At 42.7% G+C, this 22510-nt stretch overlaps 1 protein-coding gene across 4 annotated transcripts in view; it reads left to right on the plus strand.

The window, feature by feature from the left end:
* The first annotated feature begins 3715 nt into the window (after positions 1–3715).
* SCGN (secretagogin, EF-hand calcium binding protein) overlaps positions 3716–22510 on the plus strand; it is a 32167-nt gene continuing 13372 nt past the window's right edge. For 2 of the 4 annotated variants that reach the window (XM_061589713.1, XM_061589792.1), the window contains exons 1-4: positions 3716–3866; positions 5341–5411; positions 19454–19546; positions 19853–19942. In XM_061589713.1, coding sequence (XP_061445697.1) covers positions 3794–3866; positions 5341–5411; positions 19454–19546; positions 19853–19942 — 327 coding nt within the window. In that variant the 5' untranslated portion in view covers positions 3716–3793. Of the gene's footprint in view, positions 3867–5340; positions 5412–16819; positions 16863–19453; positions 19547–19852; positions 19943–22510 lie in introns of those variants that run through there. The other 2 variants (XM_061589877.1, XM_061589961.1) reach the window with 2 other exon arrangements.

A 22510-nucleotide genomic window follows, 5' to 3' on the forward strand; every position in this document is an offset into this window, starting at 1 on the left:
TTAACCCTGCACTCTTGGCAAAACTCTTTTTGATTGTTGTGAATCATTCGACTAAACCACCCAACCAATCAGCTTTTTATTTAGCAAGTGCGTTCTCTATTTGAATTGATCCCCTTTTGTTTCTTGCAAATCCGGTGTGTGGTTATTGTCCTCCAGCCAGATCTAAAATCCTCTCTTGTTCCTGGGTATTTTGCTGGGGGCTGGTCAGCTGAATTTCCAAGCAGCTCTCTATCATGGCTAGGTTAGGTAGGTAAAACAAACTACAGTTCCCAGGAGGCAGTACAATAATGAGCATGTGTAGGACTCTCTTTAGTCTTATAAAAACAGTAACAAGGGGAGGGAGCACAAAAGATAAAGAGGCCAGGGCCTGTTCCTATAATTTGAGCATTGGATCTCACTTGTAGGTATCCTAGGATATGTATTTTTTTTAAAGGCAATTTTGAGAATTGTTCAAGTTCTTGGCCTTCTCCATCTCCCAAGCTACACTTTGCATAGTTCTTTGGGGGAAATGATGAAAGGTGTCCTCAGCTAAGAGTCATGCAATGTGGTTGCAAAGAACAGAGTAAAGGAGGAGGAAAGACCTCTTTGTGGAGATTGTTAGACAACAATTAGATTTTAAAGTTCTACAACATGGCGGAAACCGAAGAAGGTACAGAAAGAGAAGAGCATAATGGCTGTGTGATTAAGAACACTGTGATGCAAAATGCTCATCTAATCAATTACAGGATTCCAGCTGTTTATATCAAGGAAGATTAGCCTCCATTTTGTGAGATAATAATATTCACTTACACACACACACAAAAGCTGGAAGCAGAGAACTCAACAGAACAGAAGTCAGGATTAGGTATGAGCTACCCAAGCTATTTGCATTATTAACAGGTGCACACATACCCATTAACATGTTTTGCATCATCATTTAGATCAGGGGTGGTTAACCTGTGGCCCTCCCAATGTTGTTGGACTACAACTCCCATCAACCCTGGCCATTGTCCATGCTGCATCTGGAGATTCACAAGTTAGCTACCCCTGAGTTAGACAAGCACAGCTGATGGTAAAATTGCAAATTGAACTTGCACACCTGTGTATGGAGCAACCGGACAAGCAGCTGGACAAACATGGTCTGTTTGGTGTACATTCTTTTGTTTTTCTGGAGTTTCATTTAGAAATCTTTTGTAGTGCTGCCTCAACTGTTTTATTGTCTTTCAATCAACTGTCAGCCTTGGATAAGGGATGGCTTTAAAAATTCATCCTCACTATGTCAAAATGAATATTTGAAGGAGAAAAGGGACACAGGAAAAGCAAAAGGTTGGCATTCTCCCCCCCGCCTTTCAGATACAAAAGGCTGTTGCCATGTTGGCAGAAGAGGTAAGCTACAAAACCATTTGCCTGCAGCTCCACTGTTAAAATCTCTCTCTCACACACACCTCCAATGTAGGCTTTGTGTCTATTTTTAGAAGTTGTTACATTACATCAATCATAATTAGTGTAATTTGATAGGGAACAATTGAAAAAAAACTACCAACTGGTCCAAATCAACCAATGAATATGTGATAGATTTTTCAGCTTTTTTTAAAAAAAGAATAAACACCATTTACTAGTCATAAGAGGAACAGATGGTGCAGCCTTCTTTTATGCAGCTTGGTGTGAATTTATCTCTTCTGTAAATAATAAAAATTGACAGACTAAAGTACCAGCCCAACACACCTTTATTTGGATTGTATGAAAATTATAACTATATGACTACAACTAAAACAAAAAACACTCCCAAGCAGTAAATATGGACTCAGTGCCCCCCACACTCTGTGAATAAAACAGAAATGTCTGATTTTCTCAAAAAAATTTTTTATTCTTTTTGTGTCTGACCCTATGATCTTTCATTATTTGGATATTTAACACCCTCAACAATGCTTTGACCACAGTGCATGTTATAACATTTGTATTAAATGCATAGTTTGTGTCCAATATTGATATTTGTAATATATAAACAAATCCAATAAAATAATTTTAAAATAATAATTTCTAGACTATTGATCCATTCAAAGGGATTTGAAGTTGCCTCCCAGTAACTACATGCTATACACTATATAATATGCTGGCTGTCTTGCGCAGAGGTCCATGTGCATAATGCAGCAAATGGAGGAAAGCAAACATGTTCACAAAGTGCACTTCTATCCATGTTGTTTGTCTGAGATATACAGTAGGGCCCCACTCATATGGCGGGTTATGTTCCAGACCTCCGCTTAAAAGTGAAACCTGCCAAAAAGCAGAACTCCATCAATAAAATGGTGCATGACACCCCCAAAATGTCATAAAAGCAGAACAAGCACCATATGAGTGGGGCCTTACTCTAATTGAAAGCTGCCATATTAGCAGAATGCTGAAAAGTGGGGCCCTACTGTACCCTGTGATACTATCAAAATTGGAAATGCTGTTGCACCCCCAGTCCTCAAAACTAGCAAGGTTTGCCAACATTCACATATTAAATAGGTATGTGGTGATGGGAAATCAGCAGTTTGCTGCCTTTCCTCTTTCAGCTTCCTAATATAATGATGAATACCAGCATGTGGGATCAGAGTTGTATGGCATTAGTAACATCTGCTAAGTATTCACAGGCCAATGGAAAGCATAAGAACACCGAGTGTGCCATAATTTGCAGACCACTGGTCCTTCTTGCTCAGTATTCAGTCTTCACCACCAGTGGAGGGCATGATAGCCATATCATTCTCTGATGTTACTCTTCATATAGACATAGGATGTCTTCCTGAAATAAAGGCGGTGCATAACAAGATCTTGTACATAGTTCAGTGTAATGCAGGAGCAAAATAACTATGTAACAGTTATTTATCTCTAATTCTGGGGGTTAAAAACCAACAACATCCTTGCCCACCACAAATTAATAATGTGCTTCTCTACAAACCTAACAACTTTTTTCTCCTCTTTAGATCAAGATTTTCTTTTTTAAAGTCACCACTACTGGTTTCTTTCTATTCATTTTAGGTGGCTTTTGAATGGTTTCCAATAGTAGCAACACCTGCATAGGATGAAGTGGTTCCACCAATAAGCATGTTTAGATCCTCAACGACAGCTGTAGCTCTAAATATATTTCCATCTCTGAAATTCTGGCAAGAAAAGAGGGGGCTCTAGTTAAAGCAAGCTTCAAAATCGACCCTTCTTTCTGCCATGAATGCAATTTGGAATTGATCCTACTAATTAACTGCTTTTAATACTGCAGATGTTTCGCTTTCTCCAAGGAAGCTTCTTTCAAGTCCCCTTAAGGTGGTGGAGGGGGGTTGACTCTGACTTCTGAATTTCCTCTCCCACCCCTGTTTTCATTTACCTGCTTTAGGGCAACTGCTGAGACATTTTCCGATAGCGTATTCCCTGATATTCTCCCCTTTACTTACATAGAATTATCATAATCATCATTACAAAAAAACGTTGGTTGCAGGAATCCCAGCTGACAAAAGGGGGCAGAGAGAGCGCTTGATGGGAGAACTCCAAGCCCTTCCTCTAAGCAAGTGTAAAAGGAAACTTTGGCGGGGAGGGGTGGGGCCGGCGGGAGCAAGAGCAGCCGCCGCCTTTGCGTCGGTGACTGGCTCGCCCCGACCATCTCTCCAGGCAGCGGGTGGGGACTTGGGGGAGCGCTGGGCGTGTCTCGGCTTGGCTGCCTTTAGAAAACCCGCCCGTCTCTTTGGCACTCGAGGCCGGCCACCGGAACGCCTTGCAGCTCCCTCTGCCTTGAAAGCCCCGCTCCCTAAACTTTGCCCAGCGCGGTCTCGCAGTTGTCAGCACCATGGACAGCGATCCTCTCCGGTGTCTTGATGCGGCGGGCTTTCTGAGCCTCTGGCAACGCTTCGACGCCGACGGTGAGTGCGCCCGGACAGAGGCTGTCCCTGTTCCGGGTTTCAAAAACTGAAGGGGAAGGGACGAAGCACCCAGAAAGGGCTATGTTGTGTGCCTGTGCGTTGGTGAGTCGTACTGAAGGCAGGATTAAGAAATGGGCGAGGCAAGTATTACTTTGCGCAAGTTCATGTTTGCACTTCTGGTTCGTAAGGAAGTCTTTGTGTTTCCAAGTTGCAAATCCTCTTCTGACATCCCTGTGATGTGCACCTGCATGGTGTGCAGCTACACCGCTCAGCTACAAATGCTTCTGGCACTTGCATTCCTCTGACCTCCGACTGTGTTCCTGAATATGCAGAAGGTATTGGGACAGTTGTCTGACTGAAGCCATTTAGTTGACAACTTCATGATTTTCACCTATGAATTTACTAGTTAAAATAAAAGTTTGCTATATCACAATACTGATACTGGTCCTGAGGAACATCATCATCATTATGTTGTTGTTGTTGTTCATGATGATGATGATGATGGCCATAACAACAACAACAACACCCTCAATGTGCTTGATGCTTTACAGAATAACATAAGCAAAAAGATAGGTCTCTGCTCCAAGGAATTTACAGTCTAAATTGGCCTTGTAAATAAGATCTCCAAAGATACTGAGCAAATATTACAAGCCCATTGAGGTTACCAAGTAAGAATGCAGAATTTCACTCCTCCTCTGGTAGCCCTCTTGATTTTTTTGCTGGACACAGAGAAAGGGGTGTAGCACTCTGTCCCCTCTCTCTCTCTCGCTTGCATGCACTTCCTTGCCATTTATTTGCCATACCAGATTAATGCTTAAATACAAGTCTGATTGAAACACTTCTTCTTTGTTAAATATCAGACAGAATTATTGTATTGCAAAACATCTTAATGCATTTCCTGCAACCATGGGTTGTTTACAACCTGGAACAGAGTTAGATTTCAGTCAGACCTATTTATTCTAATCTACATGTTAATTCTTTGCTTTGTGCATTTATTCATTCATTAAAACTTTACTCCCCTTTCATGTGCTTCTAAAGTTCTGGGCCTACTTTGGTATATGTAGCTGGTATCTTGTAGCCATGTTTTCCCATACAGTCCTTGATTTAAACAACTTTTTATAAAAATCCTGTTTAAACACCTTGCGCAGCCCCATTAATGTCAAAGGAGGCTTACACAAGAGAAGCTCCTGGTGAATTTTGGCCAAAGTTTCTATCCCTTATTTATTTTATGAAGATGCATTTTTTTTATCTTAGAAAGCTATAATAAAGAAATTGCCTATTTCAAAATCTAGCAAAGTAAAACAAACATACAAATATCTGTGTCAATTTAGCTAAATGTGTTTTCAGTTGATTTAAAATAAAGAAGGCACTACTAGATTTATGAAAGGTTCATGTTGTATGTAATTTGTTGGGTTTAAATTCTAAACATTAACACTGCAGTGTTCAGTAATATATTTGTTTACATTGATTTTAGACAATGGTTACATAGAAGGGAAGGAGCTTGATAATTTTTTCCATCATCTGTTAAAGACATTGGGCAGCGAAGTAAGTATGTGCCGTATTTTCTGCATGTAAAGGTAAGGTGAACATATACAGAAGCATTCTGCCCACACACATTCCAAGCTGCCTGGGCCGCTCTGCGGGCAGATGGGCGCTGAACACAGATCCAAGAGCTGGGGGGCTGTGTGTGCAGAGCACTTTCAAAAAGATAAAAACTCTGCCCCTCAGCTGTTTCGTAAGGGGAGCAGAGGGCTGCACATGGCTTCTCCCAAAGAATCCTGCTGACTGCAGTTTGCCCCTCCTAGCATTACAATTTCCCAGCACCTTAACAAGCTATAGCTCCCAGGATTCTTTGAGGGAAGCCGTGTGATTTAAATGTGCTTTAAAATTATGGTGAGGATGTGACCACCTCTCCTTCCTCCCCCTTCCCTGACAAACACCTCATATATATCTCAATGTGGTGTAGTGGTTAGAGTGTCAAACTAGGACCCGGGAGACCAGAGTTCAAATCCCCACTTGGCCATGCAGCTCACTGGGTGATGTTCGACCTGTCACCAACTCTCAGTCTAACTGACCTACTGTGAGAATAATATGGAGAAGAGAACAGCCATGTAGTACACCTTGAGCTCCTTGAGGAAAAGGAAAACCATGCATAGCCCTGGTTGTTCCACACATGCGGCTTTCAATCAAGACAAGAGTGTTTACCAACCTCCCCCCCCCCAATCTCCTTTGCTTTCCTGAACTATTCCTAAGCAAGAGTTCTGCTTAGGTTCCTTCCACAAAAGGTGTAACCACCTCATCATTGCTGTTTGTGTTCTGAGTCTCTCCACAATGGCCACCCACTCACTGGTCATAACTCTGGTAAAAAGCAAACATCAGGCTACTGACAAAGCCATCTTTACTTAGAGTACTGAAGATGAACTAAGAGGTTTGCATACACATTAGTCTGGACAAAAGGAATAAGAGCAGCAGGTGTGTTTTGCTTATTCAAAACAGCACTGATTAGTTTTGAAGATGCACAATTCTGGTTTCCAAAATCAATTAACATGAGGCTTTCTACAGATTTAATTTACACTTGCTTAGGAAAATTGATCTGTTTATAAACAGCTGTAAAATGAATGTAGAGACAACTGCATGGTCAATTAATTGCATGCCCTGTTTCTTGTGGTTCTGTTTCATTTCAGCTGGTAGATTGCCCCTTTATTTTTGATTGCCCATAGTGAAAAACAACACTCTCAACTAGTGCTTTCTTTCTTCTGACTATTCTCAGACTATTTACAGTTGCCATAACCATCAGAAACAGCAATAAGCACTCATTACTGTGATCTTGTGTATGTAATCAGATATCCTGCCTTAATCACACCTTAACTCATGTCACCTTTGGATATTCTTTTACTGTTGAAGGAGAAATCATGAAAAAGAAGTAAGTTAAAGGGAGATGGAAAGCCTCTGGATTATTAGAAATGACTTTTGAATTGCCATTGTGTGACCTTGGATGGCTTTAAAAGAGGATGAGGCAAGCAGATGGAGGATAACACTATCAATGGCTGATAGCCATGAGGCTATGTTCAACCTTCATTGTTGGAGCCAGTGTGCTTCTGAAACAGTTGCTGGAAACTGCAGGAGGGGAGAGTGCTCTTGCGCTCAGGTCCTGCTTGTGGGCTTCCCATAGGCCTCTGATTGGCTACTGTCAGAACAGGATGCTGGACTAGATGGGCCACTGGCCTGATCCAACATGGCTCTTCTTTGGTTCTTAACTGATCATTGATTCAGTACTTCCAACAAGATGAAATGCTCAAATTATTCATAACAAACACTGCACGCTGCTTTATCCATTAGTTCCCCCTAACATGAGAGTCTAGCATTCTTCTTAAAGAGAGGGTGTATTTCATAATATGTGAACAAGGGGTGAGTGTCTATATCTTAATGGTTTTCTGCTAGTGCTTCTTTCAGTAACAAAGGTGTGCTTTATGAAACACTTCCCTCGCAGACATTTGTCAAAAGGAAAGGAAAGGATGTGGGAATGTGAAAGTAGAGTACAGCAATTGCTTCTCATGCCTTGGACTGAGTAGAAGGTGTGAAAGATCCCCTCCCACTGGCTGTTTGTGTGAAGGGTTGTTCTCCTCCCCTCGGACATTAGGCATTCCTGTGATGGTTAAACAGAAGAGTGCATAGGGCAGGCTTATGTTTGTCAGGAACTAAGGGGACAAGAAACCTCCTAGGGTGGGAGTGGGGAACTTTGTCAGCCTGTATGTATTTCCTCCTGGGAAACTTTCCAGGTGCCCAATGCAGTGGTGGGCAGGGCCAGAGGCCAAAAGTGAGTGGGGCCAGAGGCAAAAGAGGGCAAAGCAAGAGTGTAGACTCTTCCCTTTGTACCACCAGCCATGCAAAATCCAGAGGTTTACATACATGGACACCTCCATCCAGGCAAGCTAGAGTCATAATCACAGTTGAAGGACACATTCTGGTCCAGCAACAGTTCTTGAGGAGGGCACAGAGCAGGGCTGGTGAGGGGTGTGGCCTGGAGAGACTCACAAGGATAAGTAGGGTGGGGACAGTGGCCTTGAGGGCTACTTCCAGCCCCTGGTCTTGAGGTTCCCTATGCCTGTCCTGTTCTCATGGCTTCTTCAACAAGAGGGAATGCTCTTCAGCTCCTCCCTCCAGTGATGTTGCCAGACTGCACTCCCAATGCTTCTAAGGTCCAGATTTCTGCTAAATGTTTCCTGTCAAAGCAGAAGTCAAGTCTGCATCTGTCAGAAACATTGGGTTTGATGGTAGCAATCCTTCAGTGCCTGCAGTGATATTTTCTATGGTGACTTTGCCATTCTAGTTAGACACCATGACGACACCGAACTAGACACCATGAGGGAAGTGCAGGGATCCCAACCCTATATTTCCTCTTAAAGTCAACTCAATGGCTATTTGAGGAGCATTTGCAGGGGAGGAATAGTGGTCTGGAGAGAGTACTTAACTCTTCCTCCGCATACCAATTCTTCCCTACAAATGTCCACACACACATGCACGTAAACACACAGCCAGACTGTGAAACCAGAAGTAAATCTGGCTGGATTTGGAGCCTCATGGAGCATTTACAGGCAAGAAGTGGGTGGTGTAGGGGGGATTAAGCATCCCTCCTTCATACCTGTCCACCCTCTGCCCACATTTCCCATTGTCTTGGTGAATATGTTCCTTGTGCCATGCCTACTATATGGACCAGTTCTGCTTTTTCATGCACTTGATGTGTTTTCTGTAGACTCCAAGAATGATATAATTCCATAAGAGCAGAGAGTTGGACAGTGGAATAGCATCTCCCAATTTCCCCCCCCACACAGTGACTTATTCATTGTATGAATTTATCACCCTATCTTTGTGTGCATCAGAATGAACTGATCATGCTTTCCAAGCCACCTAATAAGGCTATTGGGAAGAATAATGTTTTTTGTTTACACGCTTTGAAGATTAAGTTGGGTGCAATACAATGAAAAGCTTTGATATGCTCTGAAAGTTGTCTCTGTTTGAATAGCAAACAGTTTCATAATTATTGTTTTTCACCTCCCTGTTGTTATTTCCCCCTAATGACCACTGTAGTCTGTAGCTCGCTCTCTGTGTTTTTTTCCCCTCTCTTCATCTCATCTACTCTGAAGTGTTCTCATCTAATGTTAAATGCAAGAAAAGCAACCCCAGCAGGAAAAACAGTAGAATGACTGAATTCAGCAGGCATGCCAAATGGGAAAAGGGAGGGATGAACAAGAAAATGGAGGATTCTCTGTTTGTTTTCATTTCAGGTTGACCTACTGTGGAGTCCTGGGCTTACTTTTTTGTGTACAAATGAAGATCTGTAGGGTTTGTGCATAGCTTCATGCTTTTTAAAGGATCAACCATAGTGGGAGGGACCCAAAGTCTCCTCTCTTTAAATTTTTGTTCCGTTGGCAGCTTAGTTTGTAAATTAGACTCAATCTTTACTTGGTTACTGCTTCCATGTATTTTAAATGGAAATGGTGCTATTTTTATCTTCGTAGAAAATGAAAAATGGAAATGGACTGCCTTCAAGTCGATTCCGACTTATGGTTACCCTATGCATAGGGTTTTCATGGTAAGCAGTATTCAGAAGAGGTTTACCATTACCTCCATCTGAGGCTAGTCCTCCCCAGCTGGCTAGGGCCTGCTCAGCTTGCACAAGCCAGCCCCTTCCTTGTCCGCAACTGCCAGCTGGGGGGCAACTGGGCTCCTTGGGACTATGCAGCTTGCCCACGGCAGCACAGGTGGCAGGGCACGTAACCCCTGAGCCACTCACTGTGGGGGTGACCTTTAGCTGGCCCTTGACGCCCATGAGACATGCACGGGGATTTAAACTCACATACTCTGGACTCCCAGCCAGGCTCTCCTCCCCACTGTGCTATACCAGCTACACCCTTAAACGGTCTATGCCTGTTTTTCATATGCATGCACCCTTTTCAGCAATAGTGAGTTGATCACCCAGGTATTTTGTCATTGGGTATCTATGCCAAAGTACAAAAGATAGAGTGAGTATGGGTGTGTTGCATTTTTTTTCCTGCTGCACAAGCCGTGAGGTTACAGATACAGCCCATTATTGTCTCTATGGTCATTGGTAGTAGCCAGGTTCACAGATGGGTCTCTCCCAGCCCTACCTGGAGATGCTAGAGACCAAACCTCAGATCCTCTGCATGCAAAACAGATGCTCTACCACTGAGCTGTGCTCCTCCCCCTACAAAAAAATAGAAAAAACCCTAAAGGGGCAAAAGGACAACAGCCCCCCCCCCAAAAAAACAGCTCAGTGAGGACAGAGCAAGCTCAGTGAGCATGGAATACTGACTCTTGGGAGGAGGAATGGAACAGAGTATCCTGGAAGAGGTCAGGGCTGGCTGGCTGAAAAGGAGCATTTTACACTGCAGTATTTTGTTGCAGGTCCCACTTGTACAAAGCTGTTTTGCATGTGTCAAAAAGAAGTCAGTGCTAGAGAGTCGAATACAGAAGCTATCTGAAGTCTAGCCATAAAAAAACAGCTGGTTAATTTTTTAGAGTCCCTACTGTGACAGCTAAAGTAAGCTCCACAGCTAATATTTCTATAAATTTGAATCCTTTGGCTGCTCCAAGAGGGAAACATGAGTGAGTGGCTCCCTAACATTATAGTAACCCACCAACTGCATTTTGCCTTTGCTCAAAAAGTCCACATAGCCACTCTTAACCTTGGATCTCCAAGCCATGACTCTGTAGACCATATTTTGCTACACCGACTGTTGGGAAGAATAAAAAATGCAACTGAAAAATCGAGAGGCAAGGATGTAAAAAGGAAAAGAGAAGGCTCATATAGGCAACCAAACTCACCTGAGATGAGCTTCTCACCCTGGAGGCTTTGGTTACCCAAATCATTCTGCCAAGTGGTAAGAGAAGATCTACCGCATATCGGGGCAGATATGTGGTAGAACCTGTGGTAAAGTGGTTGTTGGTATCCAGCAAAAAGAAATGGATATACAGCACTTTGTGTTCAGCAGTAGCTAGCTCACAAGCAGGGTGTTATGCAAATAATCATCCCAGCATCTTTTCAACAGAGTCTGGTAAATGGAAGTACAAATGGGGTCTGCAACAAAAGGTTGCAGTGTGGAATGCTCCTGTTCAGGGTGCCACCCAGCCATTCCCCTTTTCAGGTTACTCCATTCCGTTTACCTTCCCACCCGGTTCTCTATCCATCTCCCCGGAAACACTCAGAATTCTGTGCCCACTGCTCATGCTCAGTTCTCAGTGGAGTATTTGGGGGGGGTACCCTGTTAGATTTTTTCCCTGAAAATTTTGTTTAACTTCTATAAACCTTGGGATTCCTCCAAGCCTGCTGATACCTCCCGCTTGTGCATAGATGATGTCACGTTCGCTACATAAGGATCCACACTTATACCTGAACTTCAGAAATAGAACAAGAGCACATCTGAACTTTTTTTAACTCTTTGGGCTAATACTCTTATAACTTGGTCCTTCACTGTGTTCAGTGGGGCTTGCTCCAAAGTAAGTGTGCATAGGATTATTGTGGTGGTGACCTCCATTTATTTAATGTTTTTAATTACAAATTTTTAATTACAAATTAGATTAGAGAAAAAATAAGGGAAAATTAATGAAATAAAGAAAATTAAGGGTAAATTAGTAAATAATAAAAATAACAATAAACCACATCAGTTTACATTACAGATACAATGACCCTTTTTAATGTCATTAACTCACTCAAAATCTCAGTTTTGTTCAGTAACCTTTAAAGATGCCATGCAGGAAAGTTTCAAGGAAAGTAATGAGCTAATTCTAGCAAGTAGAAAATCTGGAAGAAAGTTGTTACAGCCAAGGTAAGATAAGAGGCGTCAAGGCTATGGATGTCTTTCAGAAGGAATGGCAAGTGAAGGAAACTCTAAATAGGATTTCTCCACACCTTGCCTATGAAGGGCATACTAGAGGAAGGAGAAAAAGATTAAGTTAAGGAAAACTATCATGCTACTGCAAGAGGAGAGAATCTAATCTACCCATAGGCCAATTTAGGCTAAAGTTGCATTACATTATTTTTGAATTAATTTGTTGTTGTGTGCCTTCAATTCGACGACTTATGGCGACCCTATGAATCAGTGACCTCCAAGAGCATCAGTCGTGTTCAGATCTTGTAAGTTCAGATCTGTGGGTTCCTTTATGGAATCAATCCATCTCTTGTTTGGCCTTCCTCTTTTTCTACTCCCTTCTGTTGTTCCCAGCATTATTGTCTTTTCTAGTGAATCATGTATTCTCATGAGTATGATAACCTCAGTTTCATCATTTTAGCTTCTAATGATAGTTCTGGTTTAATTTGTTCTAACACCCAATTATTTGTCTTTTTTGCAGTCCATGGTATGCACAAAGCTCTCCTCCAACACCACATTTCAAATGATTTGATTTTTCTCTTATCCGCCTTTTTCACTATCCAACTTTCACATCCATACATAGAGATCGGAAATACCATGGTCTGAATGATCCTGACTTTAGTGTTCAGTGATACATCTCTGCATTTGATGACCTTTTCTAGTTCTCTCACAGCTGCCTTCCCCAGTCCTAGCCTTCTTCTGATTTCTTGACTATTGTCCCCATTTTGGTTAATGACTGTGCCAAGGTATGGATAATCCTTGACAAGTTCAATGTTCTCATTGTCAACTGTAAAGTTACATAAATCTTCTGTTATTACTTTAGTCTTTTTGATGTTCAGCTGTAGTCCTGCTTTTGTGCTTTCCTCTTTAAGTAAAAGGTAAAGGTGTCCCCGCACTTATAGTGCGAGTCGTTTCCGACTCTTAGGGTGACGTCTTGCGACGTTTACAAGGCAGACCATATATATGGGGTGGGATTGCCAGTTCTGTCCCCGGCCTTTCTTTACCCCCCAGCATATGCTGGGTACTCATTTTACCGACCACGGATGGATGGAAGGCTGAGTGGACCTCAACCCCTTTTACTGGAGATTCGACTTCCTCCTCCCGTTGGAATCGAACTCTGGCTGTGAGCAGAGCTTCGGCTGCGTTACCGCTGCTTACCACTCTGCGCCATGGAGGATCCTGCTTTCCTCTTTAACTAAATGTAAAAAAAGCTATCTTGGATATTTTATTTTCAATATTATATCTGGAAAATTGGATTTTTGTTACAGAGAGTGGAAGAATATGAATGTGGTGCATAAGGAAAGAGTGTTGAGGCATGCAGAGGAACAGGGTCTCTGACTGCAGCAAAAATTAAGCTGAATTTGCTACCCCACTCACTAGAATCCTTGTCAAGCCTTCCCTCTTGTTTCTAGCAGGAAATGGCTATATGTTCTCTGATTTTCCTCTGAAAATCAGGAAGATCAGAAACTTCATCTTATCTGACTCTACATCTAAGATGGTATTCTGCATCCCATAAAGATATGAGAACCATACAGAGTTCTAGACCTCTTGTACACATTGAAAACCCTTGGTTGATTCAGGGGAAGAACTCAAGAAGAGCCATAAAGTGCCACTCCAATAGTCCAGTCAAGCTCAACATATATAGCCTAGTGAAAATAATAAGGGAGTTTGTAAGTGTGCATGGCTAATGTTTGGGAATGATGGGAGTTGTAGTCAAAAACATCTGGAGGGCAGGAGGTTGAGGAAGGCTGCTATATATAATTACCTGAATAGACATGTATAGGATTGCTCTGTAAATCTGTAATTTATGAGTTGAGTATTGATCACTCCTAGCTTCTGGTGGTCTGAACCTCTGAGCACAATGAAGCATGACCTAATGTTCTTAACTACTAGCTGAAGCTTCGGTACAGGACTTCTAGTTTGTTTCACCTATCAATAGTAAAGTTACTAACTTAATTTCATATTTAATGGCTAAATAATTTAATATTTCTCTTCACTGATTTCCCATTAAAAGGAGAGCTCACAAATTTTCCCATAAATAAGGGCACAACACTGAAGCCTCAGGGAATGGTTGGCTTTATGTCTTCTACGTAAAATACAAGAGCAAATATTGGTTAGTAGCTGATTGTATACATCTGACTTTGGGGAAGAATGTTAAATTTAAAAGACCACGGTGACTCAATGAAGGAAGGTTTAGTTGAACATGTACTCTCTTTCACTTTTATATTACAATTTTCAGTACTTTTTAATTAGCCTTAAACTTGTCTTGTAGTCTCATCAGAAATTTTTAGACTATAATCATACATGATTTTTTTTTTTAAAAAAGCTACTATAGATACCTAGTCCTTTTTCTTTTTTTTAAACTAAGTGTATTGTTCTGGGTTGTACCAGATTAGTTTAATGACTTCAATGAATTTAAAGCAGATAAGATCTTTTTACATGAGATTAAAATATCTTGGAAGTGTCATGATGTTTAATTAGCCTGGTTCCCATAGAATTAACTTGTGGAGCATAGGCAAAGCTCAGGAGTATTTAACACTTGAAATCTGTTATTCTTCCAAGCAGCTTTAAATGCTGTTCATCATATTTTTAGACCAGCTTATTTCTATAAGCTGCCATTAGCTTCCAGAGCATGATGCCACAATCCCCATAGGTTGTCATACAATGGCTGAATCATGCCATAGCGACAGAGAACAGTAACTGAAACTAAGCAGGCATCAGAGCTAGTTCACTGGTTGTTTCCTTGTAATGAGGCTAGAACCCTATTGAAAATGGAAGTGGACTGCCTACAAGTCAATCCCGACATATGGCAACCCTATGAATAGGCTTTTCATGGTAAGCGATATTCAGAGGTGGTTTACCATTGCCTCCCTCTGAGGCTGAGAGGCAATGACTGGTCCAAGGTCACCCAGTGTGCTTCATGGCTGTGTGAGGATTCAAACCTTGGTCTCCCAGGTCGTAGTCCAGCACCTTAACCACTACACCACACTGGCTCTCAGAACCCTATTACTCTTTATCTTTTCTGGTTTAACTTCAACAGCTGTCAATTACAAATGAGATAATTGCTGCAGCATATCCTGTCATGTAAGTTACTAGCATATATAGCAAAGGCTTTATCACAGACTGTCTCCTATTCTATGGAGCTCCTGAATAAAGTTTTTAAAATATATATGTATACAGATCTCTGTAACATCGAGGATTGCACACTTGGAAACCACTCCTAAAATAGTCAGAACATCTGGCTGAAGCTTGGCTCTCTAGACATGCTTCTGGGGGCCCCGGTGGCTGATTCTCACAGCAGTTGTGTGCAGACATCCTACCCTAACAGTGATGTGGTGATGGGTGCTTTCATGATGAAAAATAAAGATTAGCCCTGCACTTCCTTGTTTCAGATTTTGTCCAGGAGCCACCATAACATGAAATGGAAATGGACTGCCTTCAAGTCGATTCCGACTTATGCCGAGATATGAGTACAGTATCAGACTGCCATAGATTCAGTGGTGTGCTAGCAAAATGGTGACTTCAGTCCAAGTATTAATCTTAAGCTTTACAATTATAGGAGCAAGTGGGACCTGCAACACGCTGTTGCAGTGTTGAGTCCTGCAGACAATCAGTAGGCCACACCTTCTTTCAGGATTCTTCAATCCTTTCCTGTCCCCCACCCACATACTGCCAGCATTCCATACCCACTGAGCATGCCCAGTCCTCACTGAGCTATTTTGCACTCATCCCCCCACCAGTCTGTTTCCTAAAGATTTCCCCCCCCCCCGTACGTCTGCAAACTTTCCCTCCAAGTCTGTTGATACTTCCCACTTCTGTATGGGTGGTGCTGGTTGAGGTACATAAGGACCTGTTTGCTATTAGTATACAGCAAGGGTGGGGAACTTTGATCAGCCCAAGGGCCATGTTCCACTGCAGGCAACATTCTAGGGGGCACATACCAGTGATAGGCAGGGTGAAAGGCCAAAGATGGCAGAACAAGGGATGTAGCTGTTATTCTTGTACAATAGACTACATGCCAACTGCAAAACTCAGAGGTTTTTACACAAACGCATCATTCCATCCAGACAAGCGAGAGGCATCCATTCTGAACAGCCAAGAGTGTGCCCAGGGCTGGTGAGAGTGTGTCCTCGGGAGGGGTATGGCTTAGGGGAAGTCCCAAAGGCCAGGTAGAGAGATCTGGAGGGCCACATTAAGCCCTCGGGCCTGACATTCCCCAGCTCTCTATATAGGATTCCTTTACAGCACTGGGTGAATCTTTTCAGGAGCAGCAGTGATGCTTTCCTTTGCTTGTGCTTCCCTTTGAAACAGTTGCCTGGAGAACTGCTCGGTGTTTTGGCCTGCACAGCCTCACCACAATGGCCCTCAGCCAGGAGCAAAATTTGGTGTTGGAAGATTTCAGAGACCATGTTGATGTCTTCCTCCTTTTGTCTGGTCCTTGCCTTAAATGTGGACGCTCTTGTTTCCTACTGTGGGGACAGTGTCGGTATATGCTGTAGTCACTAGATGGCACTGGACTGATTTTATTTGTTATATTTTATGTTTTATTATATTTATATCCCTCCTTTCTTCCAAGGAGTTCAAGGACAGTAGTGTAGTGGCAAATTTAGAAGGGCATGATAGTCACACCATGCCCCCTCACAGCCATGTCCCATTCTAAGATTATACAACCTTCTAAAATTATTTTATTTATTGAATTTATATCCTGCCCTTCCTCCCAAAGAAGCTCAGGGTGGCCATACAATAAAATTGTATTGTATACAATAAAAATAAGCTTTCAGTCTCTGCGATTCATAAATCCCTGGCATCCTAAACAGCTGCTGTTTCCCCCTCCCCTGCACTTAGGTAATGGCTTCTGTCCCCTTGTAATCTCCATTTCAGATCAGGTACTCCTTACAAGTTACTTTCTGCAGATTCTACTACGCAGTAAGTGGATTTTTAAAAAATTCCATGCTTTACATATCTAATCAGAGAAGCAAGGCTCTTTGTGTTTAATGGGACTTACTCCTAGGTAAGCGGATACAGGATTATAGCCTAGGAGGTCTCGTGAGGAAGGAGCAGAGGAGGGTTCATGGTGAAAGGGCCCATTGTACACACCAACCTGAAAGTAAGCACACTTGAATACAATTGGGATTTATGCATGCATCTAACATACAATAATCATGCCAGATTGGTTAAAGCCTAGGGATGTACTAAGGGTGGGGAAACATATCTCTTCCTTTATAAAGATGCATCATTTTGGTTAAAGGAAGCAAAATTTAATGCCTATGAGCTGATTCACACGGGAGCTGAACTTCGTATTAAAGACAACGCTTCTGTCATCGTGTTAGATTTGCAAGGTTCACACTTCCTACCTTCCAATGGCTGTTTTCTATTCACACTGAAGGGAAAGGATCAATCACGCAGCTTCCTAATGATCATGCCCTCTTAAGGTCAAAATACCACTTCCTCTGGCTACCTTGGCAACCAAGCATGGTCAGTTTGTTCCAGAGTAAGTTTCATTAAAAAAAACCCTGAAGTGCAATTATTTGTATTGTCACTGCTTCAGTCCAGCTAAAATACAAACATTTGTTTGAACAGTGTTACGCTTTTTTTGCACAAGTTAGAGGGGAAAGAAAAATAAAGCACCATTTGCAGCAGGGTTGCAGAATGGGAGCCAGCAGGAGGAGAAGGGAGTGGGCGTGGAGAGGGGGATGATTGACACACCCATCTAAAAGCATCAGCACAGCATCTTCAAGCACTAGAGGTACGAAGTGGAGACATTTTTTTCCTTCCCTGTTTGGATTAAAAGAGGATTGGGCTACTACAGATTTAAAGGGGGGAACTGCATTCTAGCTGCTGATTGCCTGCCACGTCATGTGAACCATGCAAATTAAGCAAGGATGCAAGTAGCACCAGACTCACATGAAACCTCCGTGTGAACCAGCCCTATGATACAAGCACTAAGTTCCCCTTTGCAGCCATTTTACACCTCCTTCTATACCTTCACAACAAGCTTGCAAATTAGGTTGGGTCCAAGGGCAGCAAATGAGCTTCATCACTGAGTCAGGATTGCAAATCCTTTTCTGTTCAAAAATGAAAAAGAAAAAATTCTGTAGTTCCTCTGAAGTATTAATAAATAACCACAACAAATGAATCAGTGCTTGATTTTTAACTATTTAAATCTTGAATTTATCCTAGCAGGAGCATCTGAACAGAATTGCTAGAAATCTTAAATCACTTTCACCCCCTCCATCTGAAATACAATGCCTGATTGTGCACTGAATGTAGCATTACTAGCCTAAGATCAGGGGCATCACTACTGGGGTGTGGACCACACCCGGGTGACACCCTGAGGGGGGTGACACCCTGAGGGGGGTGACACCCAGAGCCGCCCCACCCCGTGCCGTTGGCCGGCAAAGGAGCCGAGAAGTGCTCCGGGTCGGCGCAGCCAACTCCTCCTCAGAGGCGCCCGCTTGCTGGCGGTGAAGCTGGGACAGGCCTTCCACCACCAGCCTGGAGCACGTGGTGAGTGTGTGTGTGCGTGCGCAACAGCAGCCACCCCTGTCTATGCACCTAGTGACGCCGCTGCCTAAGATCAGCTGGTCAAAGACCTGCAGAAACAAAACTCCACCCTCCAACAGAAACATCCAGACTCACACTCAGCTATATGGATCTGCATTAGGGCTGCCAGGTTCATGGCCTGAGACTGATCCTGTATCTTTAGGAGAAGAGAAAGTCAGCCAAGTGCAGGTGTTCTTGCAACACTCTAATGAGAAAAACCACAAGGTGGAATTCTTTCTTCTCCCTGCACAACTTTTAAAGATACAAAAGACCTATTGGTTGCCAGGCCCAGCCTCCAAGACACACCGGCTCAAGGAGGCATACAAACATGGTTCTCTGCCTCCCATATTATCCTCAGAACAACCTCGTGTTGTTAGGCTGAGAGAAAGTGACTGGCCCAAGGTCACCCAGCATGTTTCCTGGCCAAGTGGGGATTTCAGCCTTGGTCTCCCAGGCCACAGTCCAACACACTAACCACTACACCGCACTGGCTTTGACTTTATATCTGGGTATAGTCAGGTGTTCCCTGTTGCTGTTCTATTCTTGTTTGAATGAGATAATAAAGTTTTTTTTCCTAGTTTCTTGACTGGTTGTTCTCTAAATCTTCCATGACACCCTCTTCTCCCATTCCCAGCCAAACTGTTTATGATAAAGGTCAATGTGCCTTGCAAGCATCCATGATTTTGTCTTTTCTTAATAATTTCTTTTAATTTGTTTATTTTTATTTTCTTACATTTATGTTCCACTTTTCTTTCATCATGGAATGCAAGTTGGCATACTTGTGGCAGTCTCATCCAGGCACTGACCAGACCCCAACGTGCTTAGCTTCAGCAAGGTGGTGGCCTCATGTGCTCTTGACTGTTGCCATTTTTGTGGTTCCCTGAGGATCAAGTCACTTCTAGTAACTGTGTGTGTGTACACTCCACATCCAAAGATGACTTCAAAGCAGGGTGTGTTCAGCTGTAATTCTATATTAGGAAACCAGAACAAAATGGCTCTTGCTGTAGGTTCCCTTCCGTTTGGGCAGCGTAAGGGATACTCTCGCTGCAGGTCCTGCATGGCTGATCTTAACAGAGACAGGACATAACATATTGTACTCAGGAAATTGGTTTTATCCTTAACTGTAAAGTCAGCCTCTCGCTTTTCATATTATAGAGCACCATAACGGAAGAAAAGGTTCAGAAAGTGAAAAAGCAATTGATGTCGGCTTATGACGTAACTGCAGATGGACGCTTACAAATACAAGAGGTACCGAGCTTCTTTTAGTTTGCAGTGTTAGAAAATGGATAACAAGCAATTGAGGATTTATAACTGCACTACCACAGAGAGTGGGTTCACCAATACATGTAGGTCATGTAGTATTGAACTTCTTTGTCCAAATGCCCCTCTGACAAAAAAACTTGTTTTGTTAAGATTTTGTTGCTGAGGCTGTGGTTTGATGTGCTTGTGCTTATCCTAGCAGGTACCATTTACTCTAAATAAATAAATAAATAAATAAATAAAGTTGAGTGTAGTGATTATGTTACAGAAATGCAAACTGTTTTAAAATTTTAGCTTGCAAATATGATCTTGTCGGAGGATGAGAACTTTCTGCTGCTTTTCCGAAGAGAAACGCCTTTGGACAACAGTGTGGAGTTCATGCAGGTGGGTCTCATTTCCTGAGGTATGTTGCTGTCTTTCAGAGTAGGGTTGCCAGGTTCATGGCCTGAGACTGATCCTGTATCTTTAGGAGAAGAGAAAGTCAGCCAAGTGCAGGTGTTCTTGCAACACTGTAATGAGAAAAACCACAAGATTAAATTTTCCCTTCCCCCTACACAACTTTTAAAGATACAGAAGACCTGTTGGTTGCCAGGCCCAGCCTCCAAAAGATCTTCTGTATCTTTAAAAGTTGTGCAGGGGGAAGAGAGAATTCCACCACGTGGTTTTTCTCATTAGAGTGTTGCAAGAACACCTACACTTGGCTGACTTTCTCTTCTCCTAAAGATACAGGATCAGTCTCAGGCCACGAACCTGGCAAACTTATTTCAGAATGGTATATATTGCATGTTTTTACTTCGTATGTTGGCAGCACACTGAGGCTCAATCTGCATGTGACAGCAACGGACCCGTTTGTTTAAACCAGAGTAGCGAACCTGTGGCCCTCCAGATGTTGTCGGACTCCAACTCCCATTATCACCAGCCAGCATGGTGAATGGCCAGGGATGATGGGACTTGTAGTCCAATGACATATGGCGGGGCACGGGTTCCCTGCCCTTGGTTTAAGCCTGGGTCTGCACTAAGCAGGTACAAAGTAGGAGGTGGAGGATTTGATTCTTAGAGTGAAAAGGTTGCAGGGAGCTAAACTTGGTACTTAGCTCCCCTCACCTATAGCTTCCTTTTATCCCCATCCCCTGTGCTTTTGCTACCTGTGCTAAGTCTTGGTATTAGATTTTGGCCAAGGAAAAAGCTCCAGAAGTGACAGACAGCTGGGAGGTAAGTGATGGGTGTGGGGAGGCTTTGGAATCCTCACATCCACTGACACCTTTGCTTTAAAAAGTCGACCCTCCACCTCCTGCTTTTTGCCCAGTCTGCACCACCATCATATGTACTTTGAGCCTTGGTACCCTTCTCCATTGTGAATCACAAATTCTTAGTATGCATGACACAGAACATATCTTCCAAGAAAGAGACAGCATGCAGCCTTTACCATATATGGTCTATGAGGAACTTTTGTGCAGCTGCTTATTAAATTCAAGATAATATTATCGGGTTTCATTTTTTAAAAAATCACAAAGAAGAGCTGGTAAGTATTGTGTGCCTTGGTGCTTTGGAACCTTGGAAATCAGATTATGAGGCTTGATGCTTAAAAGGCTACACATACTGGATGAATGTCTCAAGTCACTATACAAACACACAGCTAACAACTCTTGTTCTTCTTCCCAGAGTGCTCCCTGTCTTTCCAGTTCAATATAAAACCTGGGACAGATGCAGCAGCTACTGGAGGAGGGGCATTCTGAAGTTCTAGCTAAGAATGGGTCCATTGTAAGCGCTAGATGTGGAGCCAAAGTACACATTACGCAAGGAGATCTCTGAGTGATCTCCTGATTTTTTTAAGGGGCTTCTTGTTTGATCAGGAAACCCAGTGTAGACTGGGTGGGTTGCCCTCCCCCTTGTGCAGTTTTCCTGATCTAAATCTCCCCCCCCCCCAGCTTTTGTTTGCTCCATGGGGGAAGTATCACATACTTCCATTTTCCCTCAGCAGAGGAAAATAGCAATTTTAAGGATGATATCTGTATTGGGAAAAATAAGCTTAACACAAAGGCTCATAAACCCAGAAGCTAGTTAAAAGCTGCTTATTAATTACTTAACTGAAAAGTCATGATTTCATGTCTTTTTGAGGGGCTGGCTCACAGTTTTCAACATTTTCAAGGGAGCAGTCTTCAGGAGATTTGGGGTGGGGTGCCACGAATAAGCAGATGACATCCAGCTCTATCTTCTGTTCCATCTGAATCAGGAGAGGCAGTTGAGTTGCTAGATTGGTGCTTGGAGGTGGTGATGGGCCTTATGTGGGACAATAAATTGAAGCTGATTCCTGAAAAGACAGAAGTGTTGTATGTTCTCAGTTTTTGAGACTATGAGATGGGAAGACAGTGTGTTCTGGATGGGATTGCACTCTCCAGCACTGGAGGCATTCAAGAGGCATCTAGACAGCCACCTATTGGGTATGCTTTAAGTTGGATTCCTGGATTGAGCAGGGGGTTGGACTTGATGGCCTTAAAGGCGCCTTCCAACTCTACTCTTCTATGATCCCTTCGAAGGAGCAGATTGATAGCTTTGGGGTAGGGATGGACTCCTCTCCTTTTCTATGTTTCATTTTTAAGTGTCGCCCCCGGTTGTCATTAACAATCTGATTCCTTTTTCCTCCAATATTTTTTCATTTTTCCAATCCCCAGGATTTTGTTTTTTTTGCTTTTCAGAGAATTTTCGATATTATAATTACTATTTGTTCATGAGTCTCCACTGATATTAATCTTTATTCTGAACTCTCTAATGATTGCCTGTTTACATTCCTTTTCAAGTGTATTGCAGAGCAAATTAAGGCAGATAATCAAGTCAGTGTCTTCCCCCCTGCTGCTTACAATCAACACCTCATTCCTCCCTGCTGCTTTTTGTCTGTCAGTTACAATCAACACTTCACTGGCATCAGTGAAAGGGAATACACATTTGAAGAGT

The sequence above is a fragment of the Rhineura floridana genome, chromosome 1 (assembly GCF_030035675.1).
Source record: "Rhineura floridana isolate rRhiFlo1 chromosome 1, rRhiFlo1.hap2, whole genome shotgun sequence".
Classification (NCBI taxonomy): domain Eukaryota; kingdom Metazoa; phylum Chordata; class Lepidosauria; order Squamata; family Rhineuridae; genus Rhineura; species Rhineura floridana.